Below are 12,408 nucleotides of genomic sequence, written 5' to 3'. Positions count from 1 at the left end.
AGTAACCCGCTATCTCACACAGAGCATTATATACCAGAACCCAGCTATCTCACACAGAGCATTATATACCAGTACCCCGCTATCTCACACAGAGCATTATATACCAGTACCCAGCTATCTCACACAGTGCATTATATACCAGTACCCCGCTATCTCACACAGTGCATTATATACCAGTGTACACACAGTGCATTATATACCAGTACCCCGCTATCTCACACAGTGCTTTATATACCAGTACCCCGCTATCTCACACTGAGCATTATATACCAGTACCCCGCTATCTCACACAGTGCATTATATACCAGTACCCAGCTATCTCCACAGACCATTATATACCAGTACCCCGCTATCTCACACAGAGCATTATATACCAGTACCCCGCTATCTCACACAGAGCATTATATACCAGTACCCCGCTATCTCACACAGAGCATTATATACCAGTACCCCGCTATCTCACACAGAGCATTATATACCAGTACCCCGCTATCTCACACAGAGCATTATATACCAGTACCCCGCTATCTCACACAGAGCATTATATACCAGTACCCCGCTATCTCACACAGAGCATTATATACCAGTACCCCGCTATCTCACACAGAGCATTATATACCAGTACCCCGCTATCTCACACAGAGCTTTATATACCAGTACCCCGCTATCTCACACAGAGCATTATATACCAGTACCCCGCTATCTCACACAGAGCATTATATACCAGTACCCCGCTATCTCACACAGAGCATTATATACCTGTACCCCTCTATCTCACACAGTGCATTATATACCAGTACCCCGCTATCTCACACAGAGCATTATATACCAGTACACCGCTATCTCACACAGAGCATTATATACCAGTACCCCTCTATCTCACAGAGTGCATTATATACCAGTACCCCACTATCTCACACAGAGCATTATATACCAGTACCCCACTATCTCACACAGAGCTTTATATACCAGTACCCCGCTATCTCACACAGAGCATTATATACCAGTACCCCGCTATCTCACACAGAACATTATATACCAGTACCCCACTATCTCACACAGAGCATTATATACCAGTACCCCGCTATCTCACACAGAGCATTATATACCAGTACCCCGCTATCTCACACAGAGCATTATATACCAGTACCCCGCTATCTCACACAGAGCATTATATACCAGTACCCCGCTATCTCACACAGAGCATTATATACCAGTACCCAGCTATCTCACACAGAGCATTATATACCAATACCCCGCTATCTCACACAGTGCTTTATATACCAGTACCCCGTTATCTCACACAGAGCATTATATACCAGTACCCCGCTATCTCACACAGAGCATTATATACCAGTACCCCGCTATCTCACACAGCCCATTATATACCAGTACCCCGCTATCTCACACAGAGCTTTATACAGCAGTACCCCGCTATCTCACACAGTGCATTATATACCAGTACCCCGCTATCTCACACAGAGCATTACATACCAGTACCCCGCTATCTCAGACCACATTATATACTAGTACCCCGCTATCTCACACAGAGCATTATATACCAGTACCCCGCTATCTCACACAGTGCATTATATACCAGTACCCCGCTATCTCACACAGAGCATTATATACCAGTACCCCGCTATCTCACACAGAGCATTATATACCAGTACCCCGCTATCTCACACAGAGCATTATATACCAGTACCCCGCTATCTCACACAGTGCATTATATACCAGTACCCCGCTATCTCACACAGTGCATTATATACCAGTACCCCGCTATCTCACACAGAGCATTACATACCTGTACCCCTCTATCTCACACAGTGCATTATATACCAGTACCCCGCTATCTCACACAGAGCATTATATACCAGTACCCCGCTATCTCACACAGAGCATTATATACCAGTACCCCGCTATCTCACACAGAGCATTATATACCAGTACACCGCTATCTCACACAGAGCATTATATACCAGTACCCCGCTATCTCACACAGTGCATTGTATACCAATACCCCGCTATCTCACACAGAGCATTATATACCAGTACACCGCTATCTCATACAGAGCATTATATACCAGTACCCCGCTATCTCACACAGTGCATTATATACCAGTACCCCGCTATCTCACACAGTGCATTATATACCAGTACCCCGCTATCTCACACAGAGCATTATATACCAGTACCCCGCTATCTCACACAGTGCATTGTATACCAGTACCCCGCTATCTCACACAGAGCATTATATACCAGTACCCGCTATCTCACACAGTGCATTATATACCAGTACCCCGCTATCTCACACAGAGCATTATATACCAGTACCCCGCTATCTCACACAGTGCATTGTATACCAGTACCCCGCTATCTCACACAGAGCATTATATACCAGTACCCCGCTATCTCACACAGTGCATTATATACCAGTACCCCGCTATCTCACACAGTGCATTATATACCAGTACCCCGCTATCTCACACAGAGCATTATATACCAGTACCCCGCTATCTCAGAGCCCATTATATACCAGTACCCCGCTATCTCACACAGAGCATTATATACCAGTGTACACACAGAGCATTATATACCAGTACCCCGCTATCTCACACAGAGCATTATATACCAGTACCCCGCTATCTCACACAGCCCATTATATACCAGTATCCCGCTATCTCACACAGCCCATTATATACCAGTACCCAGCTATCTCAGACCCCATTATATACCAGTACCCCGCTATCTCACACAGCCCATTATATACCAGTATCCCGCTATCTCACACAGCCCATTATATACCAGTACCCCGCTATCTCACACAGAGCATTATATACCAGTACCCCGCTATCTCTCACAGTGCATTATATACCAGTGTACATACAGAGCATTATATACCAGTACCCCGCTATCTCAGAGCCCATTATATACCAGTACCCCGCTATCTCACACAGAGCATTATATACCAGTACCCTGCTATCTCACACAGAGGATTATATACCAGTACCCCGCTATCTCACACAGTGCATTATATACCAGTACCCCGCTATCTCACACAGTGCATTATATACCAGTACCCCGCTATCTCACACAGAGCATTATATACCAGCACCCCGCTATCTCACACATTGCATTATATACCAGTACCCCGCTATCTCACACAGTGCATTATATAACAGTACCCCACTATCTCACACAGTGCATTATATAACAGTACCCCACTATCTCACACAGTGCATTATATACCAGTACCCCGCTATCTCACACAGTGCATTATATACCAGTACCCCGCTATCTCACACAGAGCAGTATATACCAGTACCCCGCTATCTCACACAGAGCAGTATATACCAGTGCCCCGCTATCTCACACAGTGCATTATATAACAGTACCCCACTATCTCACACAGTGCATTATATACCAGTACCCCGCTATCTCACACAGAGCATTATATACCAGTATTCCGCTATCTCACACAGAGCATTATATACCAGTACCCCGCTATCTCACACAGTGCATTGTATACCAGTACCCCGCTATCTCACACAGAGCATTATATACCAGTACCCGCTAATCTCACACAGTGCATTATATACCAGTACCCCGCTATCTCACACAGAGCATTATATACCAGTACCCCGCTATCTCACACAGTGCATTGTATACCAGTACCCCGCTATCTCACACAGAGCATTATATACCAGTACCCCGCTATCTCACACAGTGCATTATATACCAGTACCCCGCTATCTCACACAGTGCATTATATACCAGTACCCCGCTATCTCACACAGAGCATTATATACCAGTACCCCGCTATCTCACACAGAGCATTATATACCAGTACCCCGCTATCTCAGAGCCCATTATATACCAGTACCCCGCTATCTCACACAGAGCATTATATACCAGTGTACACACAGAGCATTATATACCAGTACCCCGCTATCTCACACAGAGCATTATATACCAGTACCCCGCTATCTCACACAGCCCATTATATACCAGTATCCCGCTATCTCACACAGCCCATTATATACCAGTACCCAGCTATCTCAGACCCCATTATATACCAGTACCCCGCTATCTCACACAGCCCATTATATACCAGTATCCCGCTATCTCACACAGCCCATTATATACCAGTACCCCGCTATCTCACACAGAGCATTATATACCAGTACCCCGCTATCTCTCACAGTGCATTATATACCAGTGTACATACAGAGCATTATATACCAGTACCCCGCTATCTCAGAGCCCATTATATACCAGTACCCCGCTATCTCACACAGAGCATTATATACCAGTACCCCGCTATCTCACACAGAGGATTATATACCAGTACCCCGCTATCTCACACAGTGCATTATATACCAGTACCCCGCTATCTCACACAGTGCATTATATACCAGTACCCCGCTATCTCACACAGAGCATTATATACCAGCACCCCGCTATCTCACACATTGCATTATATACCAGTACCCCGCTATCTCACACAGTGCATTATATAACAGTACCCCACTATCTCACACAGTGCATTATATACCAGTACCCCGCTATCTCACACAGTGCATTATATACCAGTACCCCGCTATCTCACACAGAGCAGTATATACCAGTACCCCGCTATCTCACACAGAGCAGTATATACCAGTGCCCCGCTATCTCACACAGTGCATTATATAACAGTACCCCACTATCTCACACAGTGCATTATATACCAGTACCCCGCTATCTCACACAGAGCATTATATACCAGTATTCCGCTATCTCACACAGAGCATTATATACCAGTATCCCGCTATCTCACACAGCCCATTATATACCAGTACCCCGCTATCTCACACAGCCCATTATATACCAGTACCCCGCTATCTCAGAGCCCATTATATACCAGTACCCCGCTATCTCACACATTGCATTATATACCAGTACCCCGCTATCTCACACAGAGCATTATATACCAGTACCCCGCTATCTCACACAGCCCATTATATACCAGTACCCCGCTATCTCACACAGAGCATTATATACCAGTACCCCGCTATCTCACACAGAGCATTATATACCAGTACCCCGCTATCTCACACAGAGCATTATATACCAGTACCCCGCTATCTCACACAGAGCATTATATACCAGTACCCCGCTATCTCACACAGCCCATTATATAACAGTACCCCGCTATCTCACACAGCCCATTATATACCAGTACCCCGCTATCTCACACAGAGCATTATATACCAGTACCCCGCTATCTCACACAGAGCATTATATACCAGTACCCCGCTATCTCACACAGAGCATTATATACCAGTACCCCGCTATCTCACACAGCCCATTATATAACAGTACCCCGCTATCTCACACAGTGCATTATATACCAGTACCCAGCTATCTCACACAGTGCATTATATACCAGTACCCCGCTATCTCACAGTGCATTATATACCAGTACCCCGCTATCTCACACAGAGCATTATATACCAGTACCCCGCTATCTCACACAGTGCATTATATACCAGTACCCCACTATCTCACACAGTGCATTATATACCAGTACCCCGCTATTTCACACAGAGCATTATATACCAGTACCCCGCTATCTCACACAGTGCATTATATACCAGTACCCCGCTATCTCACACAGAGCATTATATACCAGTGCCCCGCTATCTCACACAGTGCATTATATACCAGTACCCCGCTATCTCACACAGTGCATTATATACCAGTACCCCGCTATCTCACACAGTGCATTATATAACAGTACCCCAGTATCTCACACAGTGCATTATATACCAGTACCCCGCTATCTCACACAGAGCATTATATAACAGTACCCCACTATCTCACACAGTGCATTATATACCAGTACCCCGCTATCTCACACATAGCATTATATACCAGTGCCCCGCTATCTCACACAGAGCATTATATACCAGTACCCCGCTATCTCACACAGTGCATTATATACCAGTACCCCGCTATCTCACACAGAGCATTATATACCAGTACCCCGCTATCTCAGAGCCCATTATATACCAGTACCCCGCTATCTCACACAGAGCATTATATACCAGTGTACACACAGAGCATTATATACCAGTACCCCGCTATCTCACACAGAGCATTATATACCAGTACCCCGCTATCTCACACAGCCCATTATATACCAGTATCCCGCTATCTCACACAGCCCATTATATACCAGTACCCAGCTATCTCAGACCCCATTATATACCAGTACCCCGCTATCTCACACAGCCCATTATATACCAGTATCCCGCTATCTCACACAGCCCATTATATACCAGTACCCCGCTATCTCACACAGAGCATTATATACCAGTACCCCGCTATCTCTCACAGTGCATTATATACCAGTGTACATACAGAGCATTATATACCAGTACCCCGCTATCTCAGAGCCCATTATATACCAGTACCCCGCTATCTCACACAGAGCATTATATACCAGTACCCTGCTATCTCACACAGAGGATTATATACCAGTACCCCGCTATCTCACACAGTGCATTATATACCAGTACCCCGCTATCTCACACAGTGCATTATATACCAGTACCCCGCTATCTCACACAGAGCATTATATACCAGCACCCCGCTATCTCACACATTGCATTATATACCAGTACCCCGCTATCTCACACAGTGCATTATATAACAGTACCCCACTATCTCACACAGTGCATTATATAACAGTACCCCACTATCTCACACAGTGCATTATATACCAGTACCCCGCTATCTCACACAGTGCATTATATACCAGTACCCCGCTATCTCACACAGAGCAGTATATACCAGTACCCCGCTATCTCACACAGAGCAGTATATACCAGTGCCCCGCTATCTCACACAGTGCATTATATAACAGTACCCCACTATCTCACACAGTGCATTATATACCAGTACCCCGCTATCTCACACAGAGCATTATATACCAGTATTCCGCTATCTCACACAGAGCATTATATACCAGTACCCCGCTATCTCACACAGTGCATTGTATACCAGTACCCCGCTATCTCACACAGAGCATTATATACCAGTACCCGCTATCTCACACAGTGCATTATATACCAGTACCCCGCTATCTCACACAGAGCATTATATACCAGTACCCCGCTATCTCACACAGTGCATTGTATACCAGTACCCCGCTATCTCACACAGAGCATTATATACCAGTACCCCGCTATCTCACACAGTGCATTATATACCAGTACCCCGCTATCTCACACAGTGCATTATATACCAGTACCCCGCTATCTCACACAGAGCATTATATACCAGTACCCCGCTATCTCACACAGAGCATTATATACCAGTACCCCGCTATCTCAGAGCCCATTATATACCAGTACCCCGCTATCTCACACAGAGCATTATATACCAGTGTACACACAGAGCATTATATACCAGTACCCCGCTATCTCACACAGAGCATTATATACCAGTACCCCGCTATCTCACACAGCCCATTATATACCAGTATCCCGCTATCTCACACAGCCCATTATATACCAGTACCCAGCTATCTCAGACCCCATTATATACCAGTACCCCGCTATCTCACACAGCCCATTATATACCAGTATCCCGCTATCTCACACAGCCCATTATATACCAGTACCCCGCTATCTCACACAGAGCATTATATACCAGTACCCCGCTATCTCTCACAGTGCATTATATACCAGTGTACATACAGAGCATTATATACCAGTACCCCGCTATCTCAGAGCCCATTATATACCAGTACCCCGCTATCTCACACAGAGCATTATATACCAGTACCCCGCTATCTCACACAGAGGATTATATACCAGTACCCCGCTATCTCACACAGTGCATTATATACCAGTACCCCGCTATCTCACACAGTGCATTATATACCAGTACCCCGCTATCTCACACAGAGCATTATATACCAGCACCCCGCTATCTCACACATTGCATTATATACCAGTACCCCGCTATCTCACACAGTGCATTATATAACAGTACCCCACTATCTCACACAGTGCATTATATACCAGTACCCCGCTATCTCACACAGTGCATTATATACCAGTACCCCGCTATCTCACACAGAGCAGTATATACCAGTACCCCGCTATCTCACACAGAGCAGTATATACCAGTGCCCCGCTATCTCACACAGTGCATTATATAACAGTACCCCACTATCTCACACAGTGCATTATATACCAGTACCCCGCTATCTCACACAGAGCATTATATACCAGTATTCCGCTATCTCACACAGAGCATTATATACCAGTATCCCGCTATCTCACACAGCCCATTATATACCAGTACCCCGCTATCTCACACAGCCCATTATATACCAGTACCCCGCTATCTCAGAGCCCATTATATACCAGTACCCCGCTATCTCACACATTGCATTATATACCAGTACCCCGCTATCTCACACAGAGCATTATATACCAGTACCCCGCTATCTCACACAGCCCATTATATACCAGTACCCCGCTATCTCACACAGAGCATTATATACCAGTACCCCGCTATCTCACACAGAGCATTATATACCAGTACCCCGCTATCTCACACAGAGCATTATATACCAGTACCCCGCTATCTCACACAGAGCATTATATACCAGTACCCCGCTATCTCACACAGCCCATTATATAACAGTACCCCGCTATCTCACACAGCCCATTATATACCAGTACCCCGCTATCTCACACAGAGCATTATATACCAGTACCCCGCTATCTCACACAGAGCATTATATACCAGTACCCCGCTATCTCACACAGAGCATTATATACCAGTACCCCGCTATCTCACACAGCCCATTATATAACAGTACCCCGCTATCTCACACAGTGCATTATATACCAGTACCCAGCTATCTCACACAGTGCATTATATACCAGTACCCCGCTATCTCACAGTGCATTATATACCAGTACCCCGCTATCTCACACAGAGCATTATATACCAGTACCCCGCTATCTCACACAGTGCATTATATACCAGTACCCCACTATCTCACACAGTGCATTATATACCAGTACCCCGCTATTTCACACAGAGCATTATATACCAGTACCCCGCTATCTCACACAGTGCATTATATACCAGTACCCCGCTATCTCACACAGAGCATTATATACCAGTGCCCCGCTATCTCACACAGTGCATTATATACCAGTACCCCGCTATCTCACACAGTGCATTATATACCAGTACCCCGCTATCTCACACAGTGCATTATATAACAGTACCCCAGTATCTCACACAGTGCATTATATACCAGTACCCCGCTATCTCACACAGAGCATTATATAACAGTACCCCACTATCTCACACAGTGCATTATATACCAGTACCCCGCTATCTCACACATAGCATTATATACCAGTGCCCCGCTATCTCACACAGAGCATTATATACCAGGGCCCTGCCCCCACACCTGTAGGTACACACAGAGGATTATATACTAGTGCCCTGCCCCCACACCTGTAGGTACACACAGAGCATTATATACCAGTGTCCTGCCCCCACACGTGTAGGTACACACACAGCATTATATACCAGGGCCCTGCCCCCACACCTGTTGGTACACACAGAGCATTATATACCAGTGCCCTGCCACCACACCTGTAGGTACACACAGATCATACCAGTACACAGTCAGTGCTATGTTCTGAGTAGACAATCTCAGGGATAAAAGCAGGGATAAAGCAGTCTGGTTGGCAGCTCCAGACAGGGACATTACTTAGTTTCCTGCGCTCCTCATGGTCTTGTAGCAAGAAGCTGATGTTGGGGCCCTCTGGTGGTGTGGTGTGGAACTGCAACATTGCCTTCTCATGATCAATCAACTCCTGTCCCGGTGAGGCTGGAAGTGAAACCTGGTATTATTCTATATTCCATGAGAAGCCCACAGTATTACTACTACCACTACTACAAGGGTCACTACACAATGCATCTATCCGGGTACTAGGGGGTAAATTTACTACAGTGAGAGTTTTCAGAAGTGGAGATGTTGCCCATAGCAACCAATCAGATTCTAGCTATTATCTTCTAGAAGGTGCTACCTAAATGTTAGGTAGAATCTGATTGATTGCGATGGGCAAATAACTCTCACTTTAGTAAATATACCCCTTGGTCTTTAACACAGTCCCAATTTCCCCACCATAAACCTTCACCCAAATGCTAAATAATTCCAACTACAACCTCAAATGAACAGAGAAAAGAGGTGGGATCTCCCAGTGTCACCCCCCTCATATCCCCATGGGGAATACGGAGGTACAACTCATAGGGGGACATGTCTCAAACCTTCTAAAGATAAGTGGACGTGTTGCCCAAATCAACCAATCAGCTTCTAGCTATCATTTATCTAGTACAGTCTATAAAATGGTAGCTACAATCTGATTGGTTGTTATAGGTGATTCTTCATTTCTTCTCTGTAGATGGTTTGATCTATCTCCCACTGAGTCTGCTGGTCAGATCTGTGTCCCCGCCTGTAACCAGCCCCAGGATGGTCAGTGCTGCACTGGTGCCTCTACTGGGAGAGGGGCCGCAGTAACGTACAGAGACAAGCCGGGGCATTTATTGAGCCCCCTGGGCAGTGGGGCCAGGTCTATTATCCAGACTGGGAATCCTGTAATGGCAGCTCCGGAACCCCAGTGCTCTATAAATGACAGAAGTCCCTAAAATCCTGTCCCACTGCCCCAAAAGAGTGACACAGTATAAGCAACATAAACGTAGTCCACAAGGAATAAACAATAAACTAACCCTGGGCAAATATTCCCAAAGTTAGTGACCGACCCGCTCACGTCAGATGTGAGATGATTAAGACAGCGGGGAACTGGGAGCGCCCCTACCCAACAGCCAATCACAAGCAGTTTCGCACTCCGGCTCCTTGTGATTGGCTGGTTCGGAAAGGGGAGTCCCAGAGACTCGAAGTGAGGCAGCCGACTGTAGAGGGTCATTTCTTTAGGGGGGATTTTCCCTCCCCAATCTACAATGGGGCAAAAATTTGAAATTAAGATGATATTTTATATACAAATGCTGCCTGCAGCTGCACGTTGGTCGATCATTGAACTTCTGAGTAACGGCCCGTTCACACTGGTCGACGTGTGTGTTGAGCGAGATCGGCAGCCGCCCCGGATTGGACTGCATGTACAGACAGCTGGGGAATTCAACGACCCGCGGGAGTGTGCATCGTTCATCGCTTAGTGCATACACACTGGATGGTTTGAATGATACATATCGATCAAAGAGGTCGTTATCGTTCATAAATATCGACCAGTGTGTACGGGGCTTAACAATACGGTTACTCAGGATGGCCGACAAAACTGAGCCGCCGGAGCCTTTGCAACGGTGTACGGGATCGTAGTTGCAGACTGAGACACGCCCTGAAAACGGCCGCAGCACGCCTGCATTTGAGTCACCCCCCCCCACAAGCACCCTCTGCACGTCAATCACTTTACAAATAAATCCTCACTGCGGCAGGTGTTGCACGACCATCGCGGCACATGCACAGTGCAACTTATACGCATGCGCAGTAGGAAAAGATATCGGCATTGTGACATCTCTCAATAAGACCGCATATTTACAATGACTCAACGGCAAGCCATGTGGTCAGCCATGACAGCGCAGGTAAAGGGAAGCAGTCGGGAAGTCCACGGACGTAATCCCGACCGCCGGCTTCTCGACTGTCTAATCCAGGCAAGGTACTAATGACAGGCGTCGAAATCCCGACGCCTGTCATTTGACCTACGCCGGTAGCCCGACACCCGGCTTACCGATCGAAGGTAATCCGCGCGCGGACAGCCTCGCGGGGCGGGGGGGGGGGGGGGGTCGGTTTGTCAGGTTAGGGGGCTGGGGAGGGTTAGGCTAGAGAAAGGGGAGGTTAGGCACCTCCGGGGGGAGGTTAGGGTTAGGCACCCCCCGGGAAACTTAGGGTTAGGCTGCGTGGAAGAGGGGGTTAGGTTTGGCCGGCGGTAAATCATACAGATTCCATAATGGTTTCATGTTTAAGCTCATCTTAACCATTAGGAAATCGCAGAGGAAGCTAGTTTTAATTCTCCATTTTACGAATGTTCTAAATTCATAAATTCTGCCGATACAACATTCTACATCGCTGGGCATAGTGGCCGACACAGACTGTTCAGTACCGGAGCCTATAAACTGCGCGGTCTACGCAATGGCTGCAGAGTCACACAGGGCTGAAAGACAATTTGACGCTTGCTACAGTCAAAGCTGCCCATATAATCTGCATTATTAGTACCAGGAAGCAGGGCCGTAGCAAGGGTAGTGCGGCCGGTGCCATCGCATAGGGCACCACAGGTCAGGGGGCGCTGTTTGGGCCTGTCACATTTCTGT

The 12,408-nt window shown here is 46.5% G+C and overlaps 1 protein-coding gene across 3 annotated transcripts in view; it reads right to left on the bottom strand.

Annotated features, from left to right (window-relative positions):
• Positions 1–12,408, bottom strand: part of RHPN1 (rhophilin Rho GTPase binding protein 1) — a 130,845-nt gene that overhangs the window by 20,230 nt on the left and 98,207 nt on the right. For all 3 annotated transcript variants that reach the window (XM_088475220.1, XM_088475221.1, XM_088475222.1), the window contains one exon: positions 9,797–9,916. In XM_088475220.1, coding sequence (XP_088331346.1) covers positions 9,797–9,916 — 120 coding nt within the window. The remainder of the gene's footprint in view (positions 1–9,796; positions 9,917–12,408) is intronic.

Source organism: Taudactylus pleione, unplaced genomic scaffold (genome assembly GCF_031769625.1).
Source record: "Taudactylus pleione unplaced genomic scaffold, aTauple2 ptg000168l, whole genome shotgun sequence".
Taxonomy (NCBI): Eukaryota; Metazoa; Chordata; class Amphibia; order Anura; family Myobatrachidae; genus Taudactylus; species Taudactylus pleione.
Note: the sequence above shows the minus strand (reverse complement) of the source record. Positions and strands in the feature narration are given on the sequence as shown.